This window comes from Triplophysa dalaica, chromosome 21, assembly GCF_015846415.1.
Source record: "Triplophysa dalaica isolate WHDGS20190420 chromosome 21, ASM1584641v1, whole genome shotgun sequence".
Classification (NCBI taxonomy): domain Eukaryota; kingdom Metazoa; phylum Chordata; class Actinopteri; order Cypriniformes; family Nemacheilidae; genus Triplophysa; species Triplophysa dalaica.
This window is the reverse complement of record NC_079562.1, coordinates 3,392,973-3,418,250: the sequence shown is the minus strand read 5'-3', so window position 1 is coordinate 3,418,250 and position 25,278 is coordinate 3,392,973. Positions and strand designations below refer to the sequence as shown.

General features: G+C 35.9%; 3 protein-coding genes, 1 long non-coding RNA gene and 2 pseudogenes across 4 annotated transcripts; 3 read left to right on the top strand and 3 right to left on the bottom strand.

Moving 5' to 3' along the window:
* Positions 1–842: 842 nt before the first annotated feature.
* Positions 843–2,024, top strand: LOC130410677 (transcription factor HES-5-like; annotated as a pseudogene).
* A 2,370-nt stretch (positions 2,025–4,394) lies between these two features.
* Positions 4,395–5,755, bottom strand: LOC130410795 (transcription factor HES-5-like). The gene is made up of 2 exons (XM_056735666.1): positions 5,665–5,755; positions 4,395–5,553 (listed from the first exon to the last, which is right to left on the bottom strand). Exons 1-2 carry the CDS (start codon positions 5,710–5,712, stop codon positions 5,137–5,139), a joined length of 465 nt encoding a protein of 154 aa, XP_056591644.1. The 5' UTR covers positions 5,713–5,755; the 3' UTR covers positions 4,395–5,136.
* A 2,277-nt stretch (positions 5,756–8,032) lies between these two features.
* On the bottom strand, positions 8,033–9,219 carry LOC130410796 (uncharacterized). The gene is made up of 2 exons (XR_008905041.1): positions 9,122–9,219; positions 8,033–9,010 (listed from the first exon to the last, which is right to left on the bottom strand). It is a non-coding gene; the product is annotated as an uncharacterized LOC130410796 (long non-coding RNA).
* Positions 9,220–13,450: 4,231 nt separating this feature from the next.
* On the top strand, positions 13,451–14,744 carry LOC130410794 (transcription factor HES-5-like; annotated as a pseudogene).
* Positions 14,745–17,733: 2,989 nt separating this feature from the next.
* On the top strand, positions 17,734–19,835 carry her15.2 (hairy and enhancer of split-related 15, tandem duplicate 2). Its single transcript, XM_056735182.1, has 2 exons — positions 17,734–18,874; positions 18,983–19,835. Exons 1-2 carry the CDS (start codon positions 18,818–18,820, stop codon positions 19,391–19,393), a joined length of 468 nt encoding a protein of 155 aa, XP_056591160.1. The 5' UTR covers positions 17,734–18,817; the 3' UTR covers positions 19,394–19,835.
* Positions 19,836–22,781: 2,946 nt separating this feature from the next.
* On the bottom strand, positions 22,782–23,754 carry LOC130410490 (transcription factor HES-5-like). Its single transcript, XM_056735183.1, has 2 exons — positions 23,678–23,754; positions 22,782–23,569 (listed from the first exon to the last, which is right to left on the bottom strand). Exons 1-2 carry the CDS (start codon positions 23,732–23,734, stop codon positions 23,159–23,161), a joined length of 468 nt encoding a protein of 155 aa, XP_056591161.1. The 5' UTR covers positions 23,735–23,754; the 3' UTR covers positions 22,782–23,158.
* Positions 23,755–25,278: the final 1,524 nt, after the last annotated feature.

The following is a 25,278-nucleotide window of genomic DNA, read 5'->3' as shown; positions in this document are numbered from 1 at the left end:
GTGAGGAGGTTTCCCTCCAGATGGTTGATGACGTCAGACAGAACAGAGAGTCTTCAGCCGTCACTAATGCTCCATTCAGGACTCTGGATGCTTTTGTGTTTCATTGATGTGAGGACAGAGAGTCAGTGTGGGAACCTCACATGAGATCTTTACACACACACACACACATCTGGAGTCCAAGACAATGACAGAGACCTCTGAATTCCACAACAGGACTCTAAAGATTTAGATTCAAATATATTCAAAGAAACTCATCTGTACATTTACCATAAGAACACATTTTATAAAACTGAACACTGTATTAAAATGAGCATATTGTTTTCTGTCAATGAATATAAAGTTTTTTATGAAAAGATATGAAGGACACAAAGTAAATGAAGTCCATCTATCTATAAGAGATGGCACAAGTGTAAAACACAGTTTGATGTTCTACAATTAGAAAGATTTTCATCGATGTGATGTTTGTCTGAAATGAGCGTCTCTTCCACACGTGTGTGTTGTGTTGAGTAGCGTGTGCTGTTTGAGTGACATTAATGTGAACATCAGGCAGCAGATCAGATCTCTCTACAGGGTCACCACTTTCCCACATTCACACAGTGAGTCTCTCCATCAGCTCCAGTCGCCCCTCCACCTGCTGCCCTGACACACCAGCTTTGATAGAGGATCATTGAGCGTTCCTCATTGTGTGTTCCAGCTCTCCCATTGGCTAGAAAGTGTGAGAAAGTCCAGCGAGCTCAAGCTCCACACATTCATATGGAGATTTGGGAGTATAAATAGAGGAGCTGCAGACAGAGCAAATCAGACTCGCTCTACACAGAGATCTACAGCACAGAGATACAGACATGACACCTACAATCATCTCAGACGAGCATCTCCATCTCAACAACAAGGTACATTCAGCACCTGATTACATCAACATGACTTTAGCACCTCTCAAGTCTTCTGTTTTTACGTGTTTCCTAAGACAAAGTCACTTAACGTCTTTTCATTTCTGTTTTCAGCTGATAAAGCCAATCATGGAGAACACATGCAGAGATCGTATCAACAGAAGCATCAAGCAGCTCAAGGCTCAGAAGAGATCCAGAGTTCCTCAAGCAGCAGTCTGATTCCAAGCTGGAGAAAGCAGATATACTGGAGATGACAGTCAGCTTCATGACATCATGATTGTGCACTTTCTGTCCACACATGACACACAGAAGACACAGAGAAGACTGCTCAAGCACTTCCAGAACCTGCAGACACCATCTGAACAGATCAGGAGAGAAAGTGTCCTGCCTCAGCTGAGCTCCACACACCACAACACCATCAACAAAGAGATGAATGTCAACAAGAGCGCCATCTGGAGGCCCTGGTAGACACCTTCGACTACCGACATAACATTGAACGTCTACATTAGACATTTGTTTTCCTATTTTGGAGAAAAAGTATTTTTCATTTATGGAACGTTGTTCTTAATGGACCATATTGGTCATAAATGTCTGTAAAGCTGCCATGCCAGATATTTGTTTTGACAAATTATTCAGCTTACAATAAGCTTTTCATTACTTTCAAATGTGAAAGATTATTTATATAGTCTGAGCAATATGTTGTTCATCTTTATTGTGTGTGGCCAAAAGTTGGCTTGTATTCTACATTTAGAACAAGATCTATGATTGAGTTTTGTCAATTGTATGCAAGAGTATTTAAAACCCATGTGAGGTTATTGTATTAGTGTTTCTAAAGAAATATTGCAAATCATAATAATTAATTATTATATCTCAATTCCTAGAGATTTTAAATCTCTTGCTTCAATTTTCTTGAAGTCATACTTAAGATTCTACTTTGTATGTGCACACTTGTGTATATTCTTCTGTACTATGTATTATTGAACTGTCTTTTATAAAGACACCTTCCATCTGGATGTAAACCTTTTCACTGTAAATGTGAAACTTTGTTACCTTCTGTGAAGGCACTCATTTTAACTGTTTTTTTTTCTTTTAAGGCTTTTGAATGTATTTCAATCAGTCTGTGGCGAAATAAAACAATCAGAAAAAACAAAAATCTCTTTGTGCCTCTATCATTTACTCCAGTCATTTAGCAGACGCTTTTATCCAAAGTGACTTGAAAATGAGGCAAACAATGAAAGCATTCACATCAGCAATAAGCAACATGTTTAATATGTAGAAATGATCACTAATGTAGAGAAGCACTTGAAATCTTCTTTCTCTATTATTCTGAGTTGTTTTAACAATGAAAAGTAAAGCTAAAACTACTAGAGAAAAGTTTCTACAGACCATGTATCTGCAGTCTTCTCATATTGACAAGAGATCCAGCTTCATCCTGTGAGTCAAACAGATGACACTGTGTATCATTAACCAATGAGAGAGACTGTTATCAATCTGGCGATTACTTACTGCTGCAGTAGGAATGACAAAAGCTTCTAAAAGTCATTTGCACAGGCAGTTTTAGAAAATGGGGAAAGTGGGTCGAGGAAACCTGACAGAGGGAGATGTAGCAATGTGTGTTTATTTCACCGACGCTTTTGTTGAATATTTCAGTCTCTTTCTTTTAATATCCATTTTGTAATTGGTCAAACTCTGGAAAAGTTCCCCAACTTCTTCCTAAAGGAATTTGATATGTTAATTTTAGTCTATAAGTGTCTTAATGATTCTTATATTTGTTTTTATATCATATCCATGGGTATCTGTCACAGAACTGTAGTACTTACGTTTAAAGAATTTAGATATCAAATGTTTTCAACCAAATTGACTTAAAAATGAGTGCATATCACATTTTGTCCACGTCATATTGTGTAATGTTAAAACTCTTCAACAGAAAAAGTTTATTCGAGTGTGCTTTTAGTATACTTTAAATTAAATAAAGAAGTAAACTTTCAATTTGCTTTGTATGCTTTTACGGACCAAAACGGTCATTGGTATATTTGGTTTGTACTTCTCATCTTTTGATGGAAATACAATTACAAGTGTTCTTAAAAGAACACTTGTAAGTGTTCTTGGCTTGTTGTTTATTCCTGGGTGTCCTTCTGAGTCAAGCTAGTGTGAAAACTAGTAAATGCGTTTAGAGTTAAAGACCCTTTCCTCAAAAACATCCAGAATTTGGTTAACATGTCGCTGTTATCAAATCTTTAGGGTTCTGGTGAATTATTTTTTTTCCCAAATTGCCTTCAATAATTTGTGCTTTAGTTTTTTCTTTTAACCCTTGTTGTGGGTGAAAACAGAGCTTTTGCCTTAATTTTCCGAGCTTTTGGGATGCTAATAGCACTAGGCTGTGATTCTGGGTACCAGGACTTTCCCACACAGAACAATAGACATGTGCCTATTCACATGCTAATGAACGTTTGAGCCCATAAAACTTCCCCTGGGAGACTGTTGAACGCCTGTCATCTAGAGAACAGATAAACACCACTCATGACAGCTTGACAACTATGTGCTTATTTACATTTATCATTATTTACACATGAACACATAGTAGAGAAATTAATTGTAAAGCAAAGCTGGATTTGTTTGTTTGTTTATTGTTAGTACTGTAAACGACATTCATCATTCCCAGAACAGTGTTATATGTGTCTCAATAAATGACTTGCAGTGTGTTAGGATACTGAATTTGGATATCTATTATCTACCCTTAAACACGTGGGTCAAAGACGTAGAGATGTCCCTATCAAAATTGATTTTGTGTCCATAGAAAGCACATTAAATGTGGGAAAAATGTCAACTTTATGGTTTCAACTAAACTTTTGCAGAATAAAATGTCACATAATGTTACATGGCCATTCAGTGTAACACAATATTTATGTACAGACAAACAACATGCTTATTCTGACTTGTAATATTCTCCCTTATTCTTTTATATATTTTAATATGTGCATGTTATTGTGCTTTAAATCAGTTAACAAAACTATGATTGGCAAATGGGTAAAAACTAGGATAGTGGCACATAAAAAATGTAAAACTACAACTAATTAGCATTTGGGGTGAAAGTAATTATATGTCAAAAGTAGATTTTTGTTGTAAATATACCTGACAAGATTGTAACACCGAATGACATTTTAGTGGGCGTCTTCTGTAAATAAGGGGAAAATGTATGATGTTTATTTTTTGCTCAGAAAACAAAAACCTTTTTTTCAAATAACAATTTAAAGCAATATTACACTTATTGTTTTTATGCTTAACCTCTTTTTTGTCTTCGTCCCATGTGTACTTACAATTGATTAGGTAAACTTCACGTCGAAATCATCAATATCCATATATGAAATAGTATACAAATATCAATGTAGTGGTATATTTTAATATTTGTGACCAAATTGGTCAACTTTTAAACTGTTTTTACTGCAATTTAACAACAAATGAAGTTAAATACATGTAAAAAAAGGAATGAACAACAAAGTAGCAGTATACTTGAATTTATTCGTCTTTCCATGGGATGGAAAATGTTTTTATGCACACTTTCAAACAAAGGTGTTCGCAGAGAGATGCTCTCTTGAGAATAGTCTTGTCAATACAAGTGTCGTCATAGCAAACGTGCACATACACGTTATTTCAGTTGAGCATAAAACTGCTCACAAAACATATATTTACCCTAATGTAAATATAAGTCAACATATACAGTAGTATATAGATAATTTTATATAGATAATATTGAAGACTTCAATGAACCCTCATGAAGGGGAGTTTATATTCTGAACAGAATTACAAGAAAAGGAATAACTTTCCAAAGATCATCATTTAAGAAAAATAACCTACAGAGGAAGGTGACACACTGATGCAGGTGTCACATACCAAAAAAAATATTTCACAATCCGAAAAGACTGAAATTAGTGATTTCAACAAGAAACAGAAAATAAAGCTTGACAAAAAGCTCTTTGACACTCAAAGAATGCAACAAAAATGCACCGTATTCGGTGAAATTCCTACCCATAACGTATTTTGTCAATAAAAATATTGTTTAGTTCACTGAACTAATTTAAAACCGTTTGTAAGGTTTTGACACCGCGTGTGATCATAGTATTTTACAATACATAATTTCCAAGTATAAAACAGCTTGCAATCACATTTCCTCAAGGAGGAACTCATCCAGTCATCATTGTCCATTCAGTCTAATGTAGACGTTCAGTGTGTTATCGGTAGTTGCAGGTGTCTACCAGGGCCTCCAGATGGCGCTCTTGTTGATATTCATCTCTTTGTTGATGGTGTTGTGGTGTGTGGAGCTCAGCTGAGGCAGGACACTTTCTCTCCTGATCTGTTCAGATGGTGTCCGCAGGTTCTGGAAGTGCTTCAGCAGTCTTCTCTGTGTCTTCTGTGTGTCATGTGTGGACAGAAAGTGCACAATGTCATGGACACACCTGGAGAAGCCTTGATTGACAGCATGTGAACTGGAGTCCAGAACAGACTGCTGGTGTGTCATGAAGCTGACTGTCATCTCCAGTATATCTGCTTTCTCCAGCTTGGAATCAGACTGCTGCTTGAGGAACTCTGGATCCAGAAGAGCCTTGAGCTGCTCGATGCTTCTGTTGATACGATCTCTCCGCATCTTCTCTACGATTGGCTTTCTCAGCTGAAAACAGAAATGAAAAGACGTTAAGTGACTTTGTCTTAGGAAACACGTAGAAACAGAAGACTTGAGAGGTGCTAAAGTCATGTTGATGTAAGCAGGTGCTGAATGTACCTTGTTGTTGAGATGGAGATGCTCGTCTGAGATGATTGTAGGTGTCATGTCTGTATCTCTGTGCTGTAGATCTCTGTGTAGAGCGAGTCTGATTTGCTCTGTCTGCAGCTCCTCTACTTATACTCCCAAATCTCCATATGAATGTGTGGAGCTTGAGCTCGCTGGACTTTCTCACACTTTCTAGCCAATGGGAGAGCTGGAACACACAATGAGGAACGCTCAATGATCCTCTATCAAAGCTGGTGTGTCAGGACAGCAGGTGGAGGGGCGACTGGAGCTGATGGAGAGACTCACTGGGTGAATGTGCTAAGGACCTGTAGAGAGATCCGATCTGCTGCCTGATGTTCTGCAGCACGTGTTCATCATTACTGTAAAAAATCTAAACAGCGTTCAAACATCTCTCTGGGTGCTACAGAATACCATTCTAACTATAAATGTCACATCACAGTGATGTCATACACATGTGCAGACTTAATTCTAAAAAAAAATGTTTTTAGTGCATAATTATTGTTTTTTCACATGCCTTTGGAATTTTAGTTATTTTAAAATAATGCAAAGTACAGTTCAAATCTGAAGTTTCATCATTATCTTTTTCTGATTCTGCTTAATCACTAATGAATCCCAACTTCACACACACAGCTGAGTAAAGACTCCAGATGTGTGTGTTTGTGTGTAAAGATCTCATGTGAGGTTCCCACACTGACTCTCTGTCCTCACATCAATGAAACACAAAAGCATCCAGAGTCCTGAATGGAGCATTAGTGACGGCTGAAGACTCTCTGTTCTACCTGACGTCATCAACCATCTGGAGGGAAACCTCCTCATGCTGACCAACACGTCATGACTCAACAAGTTATAAACGTAACTCTATAAACATCTTTACTGATGGTAATTGTATTGCGTATGTTATCAACTTTAAAATTGCAATATAGAAAAAACATTATAAAATTCGTTACAAATATAAAAGTTATAATTCAGGAAATATTCTTGCATTAAAATCACTAAGATATACAGTACATACAAATGTTTTAAAACATAATTACAATTTTTACCTTACGTACAAGTAAAGATTAAATATTGTTAAGATTGTGTTTCACAGGAGATGGTGCTCACGTCAATGGTTACACAAACTGCATCAGATAAATCTAAACACTCATAAGTGTGTCAAGTCTCTTGTGTGTTATGTATTGAGGTTGTTTGGGGGGTTTAAGATGCTAATGAACCTAGAAGTCTGATCCTGTTCTCCAGAGTTTTCCCACACACAACAATAGAAGTGTGTCTATTCATACGATAATGAAGCTTAATTCTAAACAGCTTCTCTACAAGATTTCCCACATGTCAGCAATTAAATGTTTGCTTTTTAAAAGTCGAAATAAACATAGTTTTAAAATAATAAATAAATAAATGAATTGATTCTGTTTTAAAACATAACACCTGCATATAAAGTTGAAGTTGGATATAGTTTCATGTGCTTCTCCTGACCTCTGACCTCTGGTCTATTTAGTTGAGTTTTATTGTCTCTGAGGGTTTGTGAATGAGTTCTGTTTCTCATGCTCTGTTCATTCATATTGTTCACTTACACAAGAACAGAAACACACAGAAGACACATGTCTCCACATTTACACTGTTTAAAACTGATCATCTCACTACCTGATATTTTACTTTCCTAAAACAAACAATATGAAACTTATAATATGTTTCTGTAATATGAAAAGATTACTCTGAAGTCCACATATAGTGATTGAAGCACATTTCCGGGCTTTTTATAAAAACAAGTCCACATCAATTCACATCAAATTAAAAAAACGACAAAAATGTGTGTGTTTTGCTTTTTCTTTACAAACTACAACTCCAGTGAATTAAAGCACTCATATTACATTTCATGTGGCTCTTGCATTTCCAGAAGAGAAATTCTGTATTTACAAATGAATCCGTTTTTCTCAAGAAGATACATGCAGCAAAAAAATCTATCTATTCTGACATTTCATAAATTGTAACAATAATTTTGATAATGTCAGCAAAAAGAAAAAGTATAATGATTCTGATTTTAAAAATGAATTTAAATCTAAAATAACATTTCCCTTTCAAAATTTTAATTCCTACTTTATAGACTATAATCATGAGCGGTCTGATGTTCATTGTTTGTTTCCCCCTTTCTTACGTAAAAGTTTTGGATTTTGCTTGGTCATGTTAGAAGTCTTTGTCAAGGTGTGATATCATTATAGTAAAATCAATCATTTTAATTCAAATCCCAATAGCATGAGTGAACTTTCTCATTCTTTAAACCAATAATGTGTGTAAATTAGTGTCTCATTCATTTAGGTAAGAACTGAATTCCATGACAGAACAGAAATGGCAAAGCAGAAACTAGAATAAACTATTTTATTTTGTTTATGAGTACCCATGTTTTGAGTGCAAATAAATAGGCAATAAAACATTGCAACATGCATGAAGAGACCTTCAAAACACTTTAGATGCATTCTAGAGTACACATCAAATAACAACCTTTACAAAGGTCATACAACATTAACCACACAAATGGTTAAGAGAGATAAATGATCAGCATTCCTCTACAAGAGAATGATATTAGTACACAGTGGCAGTCTTCACAGAAACTGACAGAGTTTAAACATTAAACTATAAGATCCTCTGAAGGACAATATATTGAGAACCAACACAAACTTTCACATGTGACTCCACAGAAGTGAGTTATCGTAACGTTTGCTGGAAATTATACATTAAAAGCCAAACTTGACTGGATACTAAGTGATCATATGTCCTACAAGGACAACAAAGCATTTATCATAAAGATAACATATTTTCCTAATGAAGGAAATTTTAGCAGTTACGTGAGATTTACCATCTCAAAAATGTGATATACCTTCATGGAAGGTGTATAAAGATAAAAGTGTATTATAACAACACACAATACATTTCTTAAAACAGAAACAAAATCCTATGAAGAGTACATAAAAACTTAAAATCAAGTCCAAAAATATTGTCATTGACATCAAATTGATGTGTTTAAAAACATCTGATTCAGTTTAATAGTTTCTGCACATCACACAGAAAATGTATGAACCAAAACGTGGTCCACATCCAGTGTCTAATATAGACTTGTTGCTTCGCCTCCAGAGGGCGCTTTACGATGAAATCTTCATATTGTTGCTGCAGAAGACCAACTGATGCAGGATCAGTCTCTTATTTACACCACATGAGGTCATTCTGTATATGAAAGACATCTCAATGCTCGAAATCAGACTCTGGATCTCTTCTGAGCCTTGAGCTGCTCGATGCTTCTGTTGATACGATCTCTGCATGTGTTCTCCATGATTGGCTTTATCAGCTGAAAACAGAAATGAAAAGACGTTAAGTGACTTTGTCTTAGGAAACACGTAAAAACAGAAGACTTGAGAGGTGCTAAAGTCATGTTGATGTAAGCAGGTGCTGAATGTACCTTGTTGTTGAGATGGAGATGCTCGTCTGAGATGATTGTAGGTGTCATGTCTGTATCTCTGTGCTGTAGATCTCTGTGTAGAGCGAGTCTGATTTGCTCTGTCTGCAGCTCCTCTACTTATACTCCCAAATCTCCATATGAATGTGTGGAGCTTGAGCTCGCTGGACTTTCTCACACTTTCTAGCCAATGGGAGAGCTGGAACACACAATGAGGAACGCTCAATGATCCTCTATCAAAGCTGGTGTGTCAGGGCAGCAGGTGGAGGGGCGACTGGAGCTGATGGAGAGACTCACTGTGTGAATGTGGGAAAGTGGTGACCCTGTAGAGAGATCCGATCTGCTGCCTGATGTCACATCAATGTCACTCAAACGCTTGCAAAATAAACGGCATGTTTAAATACAACATTTTTAAGAAGTCGTCAATAGTACAATACTGTAGTTTGTTATTGGATTTGTCTAAAAAATATGATACGCGCAAACACAGGGTGTCTGCTGAACAGAAGTCCACAAATCGTTTTCAACCAATGGTGATGGATGAACTTTTCTTTCACCCTGACATCACCAACAATCTGGAGGGAAGCATCCTCATTGGCTAATGGTAAGCTTTTGTTCACAGTGTTTAAAAGTGCTTTTGTATTTATATTTACTGTACATTACAGCAAATATGCAAGAGTACATGCAAGGCTTTATGTATGTCCAGATAAATAAAATACAAAAAGATCTTATCATAATCATTATTCTTTAATAATTAATACTATAATTAGTTATTATATATAATTATTACTTATTTTGGGTGAATCTTATTGCAGTTTAAATGGATTCATAAGAATGGTTTAAATCATAATTACAGAAATATGAAAATATAAATTTTGTCATTGTTTATCATTTGATTTGTGATGTCATCACGACATGAGTAAATTGGGGATTATGACCTGACTTGAGTTAGTGTCATCATTAAAGATGTCAAGAAAATCTGAGAAATAATGTTTGTTCTTTTATGATTTAAAGTTTGTAGACTTGTTCAGTTCAGTTTTGTGTTTTCTTTATTTAAACCATCATCTCCTGAGTAAACATGAGTAGTTTGAATTTGAGTAGTTTTCATTTATTAGCCGGTGTTATTAGGCAGTGTTATATTTCAAATTATAATTATAATTGCAATAAATAATTGTATAATTATAATAAATGTGTTTTATTTTTCAAACAATCATCTTTTGGGTCAACATGAGTAGTTTGAATTTGAGTGTTTTCATTTATGAGCTGGCGTTAGAATTCCAATAAATCAATAGAAAAATATTTTTTTTTTTACATATTTATTTTACAGAAAAAAGATAGCCTGACACACAGGTGATTTGTAAACAATCATGAAATTAAAATTAAAATGATACACGGTATCGTTAAAAATGGAAATGTTATTCTCTAGACTGTGTGTCCTCGTAAAGAGAACCCAGTCTGACACTTCTTAAACCAAAATACATTTCTCCTCAAGAGAAAAGAGTACAATAAACTTTTTTAACCAAACTCATAAAATGTAAATGCAATGCCGCTTGGTTTCCACAAGCTATTTTGCATCACAAGCAATGTACAGTAAGACACGCTGTGAACTGTTATTCCTGCCACAACAAATAATTCTGCAATGACATCTCAAAGTCATTTATGGGCTTAAAAATCCAGAGAGAGCAAGCAAAGTGCTGTATTCCTCCGAGGTAGATGTGTTTTCACACAAAATAAGATCAAGTGCTCAAATTGTTTAGTTCAGTCTGTGATGGATGTTTGCATCAGAACAATGGCATCACGTCCTGTTCTGGAGACGGAGAGAGACGCAGAATTTCTCGAGAACCTCTTGAATAGCCGTTGTGGAGGAGCAAAGCCCTTTTCACGCTGAGGAATGACACCGTCTTGTCCAAAATGTCAGACGCGGGAATGCCATGATGGAGATGGTCTTCAAATATCGACTTCAGTTTCTCCATTTTGCTGAAACACCTTCTCTCCAGGCTATAGAGTTTACACCTGCAGGGCAAGTTTCATGTTATTGTATGCACAAAACGGTTTTCAAAAATCTGAAAATCTGAACAAAGTTGTTGTTATTGCGTCTTTCTGAATCTTTCTTACCTGGCGTAGTGGATGTTGTCCTGAGGTGTGATTTCCATGTATGCAGGCATGTTTGATGCTGATGCTGATGCTGAGTCTTCAGTGGTAGAAATCAAATCTAGCACTAGACAGAGATTTAGGCCTATATTTATACCAGAGAGCATCTACAGCCAGCCAATCAGAGAGCAGGGAAAAATCAAACAAAAGATATGTCATATTCTCATTGGTTTGTGGGTTTTTAATTGAGCTCTTGAGTAGACAGGTGTGATTTTCTCTCTAGTGCCATCTGGAAGAAGGGTCAGCCCCTGGGAATGAGAGAATAGCTGAGGGCATGAGGACCCCCAGTTTCTCAGTTCTCACACTAGATATGGAGATTTGTGCAAAACATTTACTGTATGCGGTTTGAATCATCGAAGTTTAAAAAGTTTAAAACTATGTTATGTTTTCATAAAACAAAGGTATATATATATAAAATAAGCACATCAAGTGCAACATTATGCTAATAAATAAATAAATTCAGTTGCTGAAAAAATTAAATAAAAAAATTCTATTTAATCATTATTTTGAAATGTATTGTGTTCATTCCAGTCAAAACGGTCAAATCAAGCCATATATTGGATGAAATGAAGTCATCCAACATAAATTTGAAAGATTATCAAAATGATCAAGGTTATCACATAAAAATGGTTTTTTTTATTTTTTCCTGAATACATGTCCAAATATAACTGGTGTATTGATTTAAAAGTGAATATTTGCAGCATTTCTTTTCAGCGTTTCTTTGTAGTTAAAATACTGAGCATTTGAAATGTTTCTGAAAATACATGCAAATAGAAAAAATATTTTTATTTAAAATTTGGGAGAAAATTTGTAAAAATATTTTTTAATTCTCATATAAATAATATCTATATATACAGTGTATCGTTTTCCAGTTCTTTGAGTACGATGTAGATTTTTTGTAAATATTTTTACTATTTTGTTTAGTGCATTGGACTGAAGTTTAAAGGTTAAAATGTATGTTTTTATTGACATAAATTGAAGCGAAAAAAAAAAGCGAAAAGCTAAACAACATACAACAAAAACAAATGCAACATTTAATATGTCAATAAAAAAAAATATATAAAGCAAAAACATTATTACATCCAAAAATATTTCCCTCTAGATCTCTTGAAAGTCCAGCCCTTTGGGAACTGACACACTTCTATTGTCTGTGTGATTTAATGGCATGAATACTGAAGTGTGGGAAGCCGTGTGTCTCTGTGGCTCCCACCAGCTCCAGGAGCGCTGGGGCGTGTGATCAGCGTTCATATGCTGTAAGCCAGCTGTGTGTGTTTGTGTGTGGGTAACACAAGCCTTAGAACAGGTACGACCACAGAACTCATACAACACCTGCCGTGACACAATATCTTCTTACAACATCTGTATTGCATCACATTTACTGATATTACAGTATTGAAGTGATTTTTAAACTTAACTTTCTGAAACATTTTATTTACATAGATAATATATGATAATTATAGATAATATATGAAGAGTTTGGTTCCAAAATGAGATAACTGCAATTTTTTATAATGTTATCATGTTTTCGTTATGATTTAATTTGTTAGTTAGCAGTTTCTTTTGTAATTATAGCTAAAATCAAAACAAATCAACTGCAGATTGATAGGAATTGGACTGCTCAACAACAAATAGGATTTTTGAGTTTTGGAACCAAACTCTTTATATGATCATTTATATTTATATAATATGTGTAATTTAGAACATATATGTCGATTTACAATTCAGTTAACGAAAACATGTAATGCACACAAAAATAAATATTCTGTTAAATGCATTTCACATCTTTAAATTTGTAGTTAACACTAGTGGAAAAAACTGTGTTGCTTTTAAAAAAGTTCAATCTCAGCATGGCACGTGTTTGATTCAGATGAGTGTGTGTTAATTGAGTGAAATTGATGTGAACATCATGCAGCAGATCTGATTTCTTTACAGGGTCACCACTTTCCCACATTTTCACAGAAGACCCCACACACCCCTCCACCTGCTCCCATGAGACACACGCTTTTTGTCCTGAATAGAGGATCATTTAACATGTGACACCCCACATTTCCCCCCAAGCTCTGCCATTGGCCAGAAATCCTGGGAAAGTCCAGCGAGCTCAAGCTCCACACATTCATATGGAGATTTGGGAGTATAAATAGAGGAGCTGCAGACAGAGCAAATCAGACTCGCTCTTCACAGAGATCTACAGCACAGAGATACAGACATGACACCTACAATCATCTCAGACGAGCATCTCTATCTCAACAACAAGGTATATTCAGCACCTGCTTACATCAACATGACTTTAGCACCTCTCAAGTCTTCTGGTTTTATGTGTTTCCTAAGACAAAGTCACTTAACGTCTTTTCATTTCTGTTTTCAGCTGAGAAAGCCAATCGTAGAGAAGATGCGGAGAGATCGTATCAACAGAAGCATCGAGCAGCTCAAGGCTCTTCTGGATCCAGAGTTCCTCAAGCAGCAGTCTGATTCCAAGCTGGAGAAAGCAGATATACTGGAGATGACAGTCAGCTTCATGACACACCAGCAGTCTGTTCTGGACTCCAGTTCACATGCTGTCAATCAAGGCTTCTCCAGGTGTGTCCATGACATTGTGCACTTTCTGTCCACACATGACACACAGAAGACACAAGCAGAGAAGACTGCTGAAGCACTTCCAGAACCTGCAGAGACCATCTGAACAGATCAGGAGAGAAAGTGTCCTGCCTCAGCTGAGCTCCACACACCACAACACCATCAACAAAGAGATGAATGTCAACAAGAGCGCCATCTGGAGGCCCTGGTAGACACCTGCAACTACCGATAACACACTGAACGTCTACATTAGACATTTGTTTTCCTATTTTGGAGAAAAAGTATTTTTCATTTATGGAACGTTGTTCTTAATTGTTGTTCTTAACCTTGTTCTACATTAGACAGAAAGGACTCTGCCAATTGTTCTCATTTTGGCAAAAAGTGTTTATCCAATTCCTTTCTATGAAAAGGGTGTCTCTTGAAAATATTTTCGATACAGTGAAGGCTTTACTTCACTACATTTGATGTTTTGAACAAATGTAAAAAGTGAGTATTCATTTTGGATGTGCATGTACAATTCATTGTTTGAATACTTCAAATGCTAAAAAAATGCACCGGATGAAACCATTTTCCCATCTTTTTTGATGGTTGTTCAATAATTATTTTAAGTAACATTAACACGTGCTTCATATTGAAGCTGAATGTTTATCTTAACCTTGAACCTGTTTTGTAAAGTAAAAGGTCTCGTTTTGAGTGTTTTGGCTATAGTTCCTTTTTTGGAACAAGTTTGTGTAATGTTGTTGTTTCTTTCATAAAGAATATGGACCTTTGATGGTAACATCAACGTTTTTAAATGACACACTTATATTGTATCAATATAACCTGTTTGTGTATACACATTACATCTGTAATGGGAAAACATGTCTTCTCATTAGAGATAATAAATAAAATTGCTCTTCAATCACCTGTTGTGCATTGATTCACTTCAATTCAATTCAATTTTATTTATATAACGCTTTTCACAATGCGCATTGTTCAAGAGCAGCTTTACAGGAGAAAATAAGATAAACAGAAAACACAGAAAAGGTAAAAACACAGTACAGTGCATGGTGTTTGTAGACCAAGTAAGATCATCTTAATAAAGTAATATAAACGGACCGAACCTTTATGCTAATCTAATATAGCAGTCTCCCGGTGAGCATGCTAACACGGCCCTGTGGCGAGGAACCCAGTCTCAGCCGGGAGTGCCAGGTGACGTGTCACAGCGTCAGTGAGTGACTCTGGTCAAAAGTTACTGAGTAAATGTTTACGAATCATTGAGAGAGCTTATTAATTGTGATTTAGGAAATTTCATTATTTGAAACTGTTTAGGTCTCATTTTGTGACGATTTCAGACAACAGAAGAATGTTATAACCAGGGAAGATAGTAATAACATGGTGTAGATGAGTGCCGCTATAACTACAAACTGCTGTTATGTGATGTAAGTTTAGCACTAAATTCTAAGTATTGTAAATACTGTTAAGCATTAATGTGATAAAAAGTAGTCCTTCTTTTCTATTGGGTGAGGGAATTTCCTGGATCTGGGATGGTCAGTCAGTCGGGCTCTCGCAGCAGGATGACACAGCTTTTGAGATGTGATTTCCAAATGACAGGTCGCCTAATATAATGCCTACGTCTTTAACTGTATTTGTTTTAGTAACAGTCTATCCTTCAATTTGCATGTTAAATTCTAAATATTCTGCTCACATGTCTTTGGTCCAATAAGTAGGCCTACTATTTCTGTTTCATTGGAATTTAAAAGGAGCAAAGTACTTGTCATCCAATGTTTACTGTCTTGGATGCACTCTGTCAAATTGGATAGCTGAAAGGAATCATCTGATCTTGATGATATATATAGTTGATGATCATCTTCATAACAGTGCATCTTATTATAATATTCAATAATATTAACACGGATGTAAGACTAAATTTATTAAATTCAGGGAATGTATAATAAAGTCATCACTAATGATAAAGATGTTGTAGGAATGAAATCATTATTAAAATGAAGCTTACAAAAACCTCAAAATCACGGGATTTCATGATGACGTCATGCTCGCCCTACACCGATTGCTAATAAACAAAGACCCTCCCATCAAACTATCTAATTTTCACAAACAGGCTCTTTTGGCTTGGACTCTTATGTACAAACATAACTTTTCCCCTCATCGATGTTACATTTGGAATAATAAAAACATTCGATTTAAAAATAGGTCTTTGTTCTTTAAACAATGGTTCAGTAATGGAATATTGCATGTTGGCCAGCTCTTCAATAAGGAAGGTATGCTTTTTAGGTATTCAGAATTTCTCTCTAAATATAATATACCAGTAACTCCTAAAGAGTTTGCCAATGTTATGGATGCTATTCTATCTGGCATACGCATGCTCTTTAGAAATTGTTCTTTATCTTTTGAAGTCTCTTTACATGGGCCTAGCGATACACCTACTTGTAAGTTAAGTTTTATTAGTAAAAAAGGAAGAAATCTTAAGGTAAGAGCTTTACTTATTGAGAGCATTGCCTGTGCCCCTTCTGCTGTTTCATACTGGAACAGCCTTTTTGATAATCTAAACTGGAAAGTGATATGGTCCATGCAACAAAAATGTCTTCTCTCAAATAAAGTCAAAGAAATACTCCATAACATTTACCCTTCCAAAACTTTTCTAAAGAAAAAATGTGGATCTGACTTTGACACCAAATGCATTTTTTTGTCAGAATGACAGTGAATAACTTTCTCACTTGTTTTGGTCGTGCAACTGTATTCAACAACTTTGGAAACATGTTGGTTTGTTTATTTCAAATACAATTTTGAAGCCTTTCTTTATGAATGCAAAAACTATTATTTTTTGATTTTTTGAAGGTGACCAAACTGCTTTTTTTATAATCAACCTAATTCTTTCTCTATGTAAATTTTATATACATAAATGTAAATTTTCTCATAGCAAACCTATTATTATTATAGTCTTTATACAAGAGATAAAACTGTATTTAAAAACAACTATGTTTTCTTCCAATATAAAAGCACAAAGAACTTGTAAAATTTGCTCTGCTTATAAGCTTTTCAACCTATTTAATTTGTAATATTTGTATTATTTGTGTAACTCCCTCTCATGTTTTTGTTTTGTTTTATTATTATTATTTATTTATTTTCTCTTGTCTTGTCTGTTTCGAGCCATGGTAATGTTTTTTATTTTCTCTCTTTTCATTAATCCAAGTGTTTCTTAATGTTAAGCTTATGTTGTCACATTGTTTTGTTATAACAAAATGTTCAATAAAGCATTTCAAAAAAGAAAATAAACAAAAATAAAAAAAGACGATACAATAGATACAGAACGTGCAAATATCGCACAACATGTTGCATTAAACACACAAATTATACAATAAGTCAAACAACACTAAAGTTTTGTCGAAACAGATTGATGTCAGTTCGTAAAACTGCAGCAGTTCAATCGTTTGATTTGGTTGCCTGCAGGTGCGCGCGCACGTATACTTGACGCCTTGCGTGAGTCCCCTCGCGCCTCAGAAAACTTGGTGGTTTTAGCGAAATATAAATATAAAGTCACCTGCTGGTCTTATCGTGCCACACGTGTCTATTTATAACTGAGGTAAGAGTAATTTGACGGGTTCCCACAGTCAGTCATTTAGGGAGGGAGCGACAAAAGTCTCGATAAGTTGAAGGTGAGGCTGTTTAAGCCCACGGGCTTCCGTCCGTCTCCCGCTGTGGGAAAACAGTGTCACGGGCCACTAAAAGTGTGCCTGACAGGGGTGTTGACAACACGTCTGTGTGACATATTAAAACGACACAGACACGCTTCAGAGTGTCTTTGATCCGTGTAGCTGAAGGTGTTGCTGATGCCATGAAGAACGACTCTGTTTCCCAGGCAAGTTTATGACATTGAACGTAGAATTCAAGTCATTTAAGTGAGAGAAATCCAACACAAAAGCAAAGTTGTTATTGAGATAATGTGCATTATGCCAAACTAGGCTACTGTGTTAACAACTGTAAACATAAACATGCCCTGTTGACGTAATTATGCGTATCGCGGTTTTAAAAACAGGCACCCTGAACCACAAAACTACTCTGAAAATGTATTTCTTTATGTACTTCTCACATGAATTTATGTCATATGGGCCATTCCACCAAATGGGTGCATTTTTCTTGTTGAAACTCTTCAAAATTAGACTTAAAATTTTTACTTATTAAAGCAGAATCTAATAACAAACATACTTAACTGTTTAAATGAGTATTGGTCCATCTCAGGTACTTAATTTCATGTTTCACAAGGTGTATAGGTGGAGGATGGATGCGTTACAGTGACGTTAACAGGACTGAAAGTAACAGGACTTGGATTTTTTGCCAAAAATTAACAAATGCATATAAATAAACTCAAGTTATTTGGCAAGTTCTAGTTATTGAACAAATGTCTGCATTTTTACACTAAACAAATGGTATCAATGAAATAATTTAGGTAACGGGACAGTATTTTCAAAATGATGCTCCTAGTTGTCATTATAATATCATCAAATCAATTTATTAGTGGTCAACCCCTTTTTTTACATTATTTTATTTTTTTAAGAAAGCAATGCCTTGTCTTGTTAAAAATCTTTTTCTAAAAGTTTTGATGGCTGAAAAAAATTCTGTACGTATTATTTGAGGTATTTTGTTTAGCTCTTTACATTTTTGACGCTGAAGTATGAAGTCATACCCACAAAGACGTCATTTTAAGATCAAAATCACATTATGGAAAAACTGATTGACCTGTTGAATATTTTGGGTGATACCAGCTTAGATAAATGGAAGTGCTGTGGGATTTGCGCTGTCAATGGTTTGATTTGATTTGTTGTGGACGCTACACCCACTTGTCCCCGAGTGTGGGAAAGCTAATCCTGACTGGGACTCATGGCTTTGTAATGCTAATGAGCTCCTATAAATAGAGGAGTGAGACCCTCATTCTCAACACAACCGACTAGCTCTCCTCGGAGAAACATCACTGAAAGAATGGCTCCAACTTACACTACTGACTACTCCACACTTTCTAACAAAGATAAGCATAAAGTAAGTATCATATACTTCATGCGTGACTTTAATCTTCTCATGAATTCTGTCATGCATTTTAAATCCAACGAAGCAAATTCCTAACCGCATCTTTTTTTCCCTCATCAGTTGAGAAAACCTGCCGTTGAGAAAATGCGCAGAGATCGCATCAACAGCTGCATCGAGCAGCTCAAAACCATGCTGGAGAAAGAGTTCCACCAGCAGGACCCAAACACCAAGCTGGAGAAAGCCGACATTCTGGAGATGACCGTGATCTTCCTGAAACAGAAGCTGCAGCACAAGTCCTCAGCTCCACAGAAAACTCACTTTGACGGCTATTCGCAGTGCTGGAGGGAGACCATGAACTATTTGTCTGTCAACTCCAAGACGGACGGCGTACGTCAACATCTGAACCGCTGCCAGGAAGCCCAGAGATCAGCTAAAGATGTCAGTCTCGTGTCACCAGTCTCCTATCAGAGCAGCAAGGTCATCGTGAAGCAGGAACCGTGTGCTCACACACCTCTCTGGAGACCTTGGTAGACACTCAAAGACTTTGATACAGAAACTAGATGGTGTTATCTCTAATGTAGGAGATTTGTCCTTTATATTTAAAGCACATTTGTTTTGAAAATGTATTTGTATGCCGTGGAGGGAAATGTGATTTCATAATGTGAAATGATAATCTTCTTGATATGTTGTGATCAGAAGATGTTGTTTGTAATGTGCCTCTATGGTTTTCCTCATGGGTGGACATTAAGTTTAATTCTTAAGTTATCTTCACAATGAAGAGTCGAGGGATATGTATCTGACTCCTGTGGAGTCCAAGTATTTATTTGCAATGTTTGCTCAATGCGTCAAGTGCATGTCGTTGTTTCTTCTTTAGAAGAATGTGAACTTTCACATGTTGATAATATATGATTTCATGTTAAATTATGTGATCGTATTGTCACAAAACAATAAACCCTATTTTAATACGATCTTATTCTTGATTGGCTTTTATACACAAACGCTTTGGTAACACATTTCTTGAAGCATACATGAATAATCCATTATAAAGGGTCATTGTGGAGTAAAATGCATTATAATTCTTCATAATGTGTAACCAATTTAAATGTGTAGTGTAATAATGAATTGCTAAGTGTTATAATGTATTAACTGTAATAACAATTATTTATAGGACATTTCAATGCATTAAAAGGTGCATTACAATGCTACTTTTATAATGCATTATACATATATGCCTTAAGGAACGTGTAAATTCAAACCATCATCAACGTAGTCAAACAGATCGCATGTTTAGCCAATGGTAATTCATTCACACTAATTTCAGTGTTGACATATATAACAAGCTCACAACAAAAAGATCTTTTCATTTAAATGTTTAATTATTTTCACATAAATAATGTTGTGACGCCAACAATATATCACGTTTTAAAGATAAACTTAATGTTCTTCATTTAAAATGGAGTAAAAGTATACATTTCAATTTAAGATTCACCCAAGTTTACTTCTATAGCACTTTCTACTTGACACTTGTCTACAACAGCATTGTTTCAAAGTAGCTGTACAAAAAACACAACAAGCATACAATAAATATTGATAAAGCATTAATAACGAATAAAAAAATAGTATCTACATATTAAAACATTGCCCTCCAAAATATACTTTTTGAAATGTATTCAGTGCCATGTGAATTGTACACATTGAAGTGAGCTTGTGTATAGGATAGCAGCATGACTCTAGAGTTCTGAGTGTGAGAAAGTACGCAGGACCATAATGCCTCTGTTTGTCCTATAAAACCCTTGATAATAGGCACTGTGTGCTGTCAGCTCTGGTTTCATCTGACAGCTGCTGGGGCTGGACGGCCTGATGGGGTGGAGGCCACGTTGCTCGTGTGGGGCCGGCTTCTCCCAGGATTTCCCACACTCGTGTGTCAGGCTCCAGTTTCAGATCAGACATTACGGAAGTGTGCCGTGCTAAATCATCCATTAGGTATGGTAGTGTGAACCCTGACCCCTCCCTTCGATTGCCCCTAATTCACATGTGAGACCCCTGGGAAACAGTTATTCACTTGTTGTTTGAGTCAACTTGTTGCAGGCTTGAATTGATCTATTGACACTGATCATGTGATGCTGAAAGTCCCTGAGACTTTAGAAATGTTTTGTCACACTTGTCTTTGGCATCATAACTATTATTATTCTTCATAAAATGTATTAAAAAGTACTATACAATGTTGATACAACTATATTTATTAACATATTAATGTGTTAATATGTGTTAATTTATAACACATTATAAAGTAAGAACAAAGGTAAAAAAATCTCACGTATATTATCTCTATGTATAATTTTATATTTCCATTATATTTCTATATTCAATCATTTTTAATGTTAAACCAATAAATGTGTTAATATGTTTTACTTTCAGATCAGATCTTTTCCACATTTAAAAGCAATTTTCCTTAATCAGTTTTCTTATTTAAGTGTTTTTTTCATTGTCTAAGTATACTCTTAAAAATAAAGGTCCTTCACAATACCATCGAAGAACTCTTTTTGTCTAAATGGTTCCATGAAGAACACTTAACACCCAAATAACTTTTCTGTTTCACAAAAGGTTCTTTGTGGTGAAAAAACGTTCTTCATATCATAAAATTGGTAAGAAAGAGATGGTTCTTTAAATAACTTTTGACTATATGTTTCTTTGTGGAACCAAAAATGTTTTTTCTTTGGCATCTTCTGATAAAGAACATTTAAAACACCTTTATTTGATGCTGTTTTTTCAACAATTTTTTTTGTGCAAATGCTTATGTAATGCAAATCCAATGTAGTTTATCTAAATAACATTTCTGAAAATGGGTGGCATTTGTTTTCTTGTAAAAAAATCTTTGTAAATGAACACATGTTTATCTTGAATACATGTAAATCTCTGTTTTCAACAAGTTTTAAACAGAGATATTTCATGAGATTTGATTGGTCTGATGTATTTAAAGATGCTTCTGACACACTTTTCATGCTGCATTCACTAAAGGTTAGATGCATTTTACAACATTAGAGGGCAAATACAGTAGACGTCATGTGCCTGGTAGATTTACAGCACTGGGAAGCCTTTGGTCTCTGAGGAGGTGTTATCAGGAGACGGCACACCTCTAGTGCACACACACACACACACAAACACACTCACACACATATAATGGCTGTTATATCTCCTTACAGGATTCCCCCTCCTCTCCAGGTCCAAGCAACTGATGTTATCTGATGTCTCAGACGATCCTCTGATTGGCCCGTGAGTGTGGGAAAGCATCAGATGCATCAGACCCATGCTGGTCGACACAAAGGCATTGTAAAGAGAACATCTCTGTGTGTCATCGTTGCAAACTGTAACATGAGGTTGGTACTGTATAAAGCAGCCTTTCATTAAATAGCAATTGTCATAAAATAATGAGGCGACAAACGTTAACCACCCAGAAGTATTTTAATGATAGAAAAAGCAGCAGTTACATTAAAGTTCATGGTTTGCACCTTAAAAACGTGGGCACTAACTTTGAAATTGTTTCCTTAAACTTTCAATCTTTGCAAAATCGTGTTTGGGCTTTTGTAAACATAACTGAATGTGAATATTATAGAATAATAATAGAATAAAATAATATAAATTATTGTGAAAATGAATGTCACTAAAGCATTTCCAGGATTAAATTATATAAAAAGCCTACACGACTCAATAATTTGAGCATATTTAGAGTATTATATATTTTTACTGTTGTCGGAAGTAAACAGAACTGATTAAATGTAATAAATTTGTAGTTTTAGCTATGCTCAGTTGGTCATCTTTCGTTGCACCATCACCATAATTTATCAAAGGTAATAAATATATATAACATATATAAATGAAAAATGAATTCAAAGGATTTTTTGTAATGAATTGCTTTTATTAAATGCAATGTTAGACACACAGTGTCCATGATACGTTTCAGTGCCATCACAAGAACAAACATTGTTTTTCTGTAACCCTTACAAAGGGCTAAACCAAATCAAACATCCAATGAGATTACACACAAAACTCAGATTCTGAGCAAAACCACTGTTTCTAACTGAAACATGAGTATTGGAAAACACCGGAACGCAGGCGTCATACTATCACAGCAAATACATTTGCGAAGACAATCTTATTAAAAATAAAACTGTTTCAAACTTCAATATGAAGCAATCGAACACATGATCAAAATGAACATGATAATGGAAATGTATATCTCCTACAACATAAGAGATGGTAAACCACCATCTAGTTTCAGTAATAGTCTTTGAGTGTCTACCAAGGTCTCCAGAGAGGTGTGTGAGCACACGGTTCCTGCTTCACGATGACCTTGCTGCTCTGATAGGAGACTGGTGACACGAGACTGACATCTTTAGCTGATCTCTGGGCTTCCTGGCAGCGGTTCAGATGTTGACGTACGCCGTCCGTCTTGGAGTTGACAGACAAATAGTTCATGGTCTCCCTCCAGCACTGGGAATAGCCGTCAAAGTGAGTTTTCTGTGGAGCTGAGGACTTGTGCTGCAGCTTCTGTTTCAGGAAGATCACGGTCATCTCCAGAATGTCGGCTTTCTCCAGCTTGGTGTTTGGGTCCTGCTGGTGGAACTCTTTCTCCAGCATGGTTTTGAGCTGCTCGATGCAGCTGTTGATGCGATCTCTGCGCATTTTCTCCACGGCAGGTTTTCTCAACTGATGAGGGAAAAAAAGATGCGGTTAGGAATTTGCTTCGTTGGATTTAAAATGCATGACAGAATTCATGAGAAGATTAAAGTCACGCATGAAGTATATGATACTTACTTTATGCTTATCTTTGTTAGAAAGTGTGGAGTAGTCAGTAGTGTAAGTTGGAGCCATTCTTTCAGTGATGTTTCTCCGAGGAGAGCTAGTCGGTTGTGTTGAGAATGAGGGTCTCACTCCTCTATTTATAGGAGCTCATTAGCATTACAAAGCCATGAGTCCCAGTCAGGATTAGCTTTCCCACACTCGGAGGCCAGTGGGTGTAGCGTCCCTGACAATAGAAGAGGCATCAATTATTTCATGGTTAACTGGCCTGAGGGCTCCCATACAGGCAATGGTCTGAGCCTACTGAACACAAGCAGGTTGTTATTCTTTATTACCTGGGAACCTCACCTCTCGCTGATAAGACTCCTGCAGATGGGTGCCGCAGACACGTGATAATTTCCCAAGAGATGCTGAAGACAGAGATAAGACATTACACACCTTATCAGGCAAAGACAGATTCAGTACAGCAGCTGGCTTAAAGAACTATATAAAGGTCATTTTGATGAACCAAAATGCTGATGAACAAACTAAAAGATGTAAATGATAAAGCTTTTGATTAAAAAAACTTCACCTTGATTCTATCGAAGCGGGAACGTTTTTTTAGTTATCCAAAAGATCCTTGCAGTAACATTGAAAATCCATAATTTTTTTTAAAACATTGGTTTAATGTTTTTTATATTCTTGGTGGAAAACATTTAAACGTTTTTAGAACATGTTGTAAATAAATAAAAATATACATTATTGTATACAAATGTAGGTTGATAGTATTTGCTACCTGCATTTTATTTTATTACATTTCGAGTTTTATTTTATTTTACCTTTTGAGACATCATATTTTTTCCTTCCATATAAAATAACATTAAATCTAAAATACTTATTTTTCAATCTCGTTCACTTTGAACCCTATTCACTGCGAATGTCAATTAAGCGCAATTATCCTGTGCTCTCAACGATGGCACACTTCTATTGTAAGGGGCCCCTCCCGTCCTCAGAGAGTTTTGGGTAATAAATGGACAGCCAGTGTGGGAAAGTCGGGCTGGATCCTGCTCACACGTTCTGAAGTCAATAGAGCCGAGCCCCTCCTCTATCTCTCCACAAACAGCCTTTGAACCTGCTGCCCAGATCAGAGACGCCAACGGCCTGAAAGACACGTGTGTTCTCACATCACCTGCTCCAGCGCCCTCCCGTCCCTTCTCTTCTTCACCGTCATTAAAAGAGCATGTGCCCCAACATCTGCACAAACATCTCGCTTGAACGTGGCCTTACATAAAAAGTGGAGCAGTTTAGTCTCAATTATTATCGAAATAGTACTCTAACATTACTGTTAACTACATAAAGTATGAAATAGTAACAGAACATTTGCTTAATAAAATGATCTTATTTTCCTAAAGGGTACTCACTTTATATACCACTTCTGAATTTATACGGCATCTTATCTAAACTCGAGCAAAACTATTTGTGAACAAACTTCTAACTGGACACCAGATGTCTTTTGGAGGGAACCTCACTCTTTCTTTGGCCTCTTTGACCACTTCGAGACTCACTTCCAAACCGTGAGTCATGCTGACAGATGACACTGATAGTTTCAGAATGAGAAGCCGGCATTCCTCCATACA

What these genes read in the sequence shown, in the direction of transcription:
- LOC130410795 (XM_056735666.1), bottom strand. Translation starts at nt 5,712, where the DNA reads ATGACACCTACAATCATCTCAGACGAGCATCTCCATCTCAACAACAAG. An exon ending in ATCTCCATCTCAACAACAAG is followed by an intron (nt 5,554 to 5,664) that starts GTACATTCAGCA and finishes TTCTGTTTTCAG; the next exon opens with CTGAGAAAGCCAATCGTAGA.
- her15.2 (XM_056735182.1), top strand. Translation starts at nt 18,818, where the DNA reads ATGGCTCCAACTTACACTACTGACTACTCCACACTTTCTAACAAAGAT. An exon ending in CTAACAAAGATAAGCATAAA is followed by an intron (nt 18,875 to 18,982) that starts GTAAGTATCATA and finishes TTCCCTCATCAG; the next exon opens with TTGAGAAAACCTGCCGTTGA.
- LOC130410490 (XM_056735183.1), bottom strand. Translation starts at nt 23,734, where the DNA reads ATGGCTCCAACTTACACTACTGACTACTCCACACTTTCTAACAAAGAT. An exon ending in CTAACAAAGATAAGCATAAA is followed by an intron (nt 23,570 to 23,677) that starts GTAAGTATCATA and finishes TTCCCTCATCAG; the next exon opens with TTGAGAAAACCTGCCGTGGA.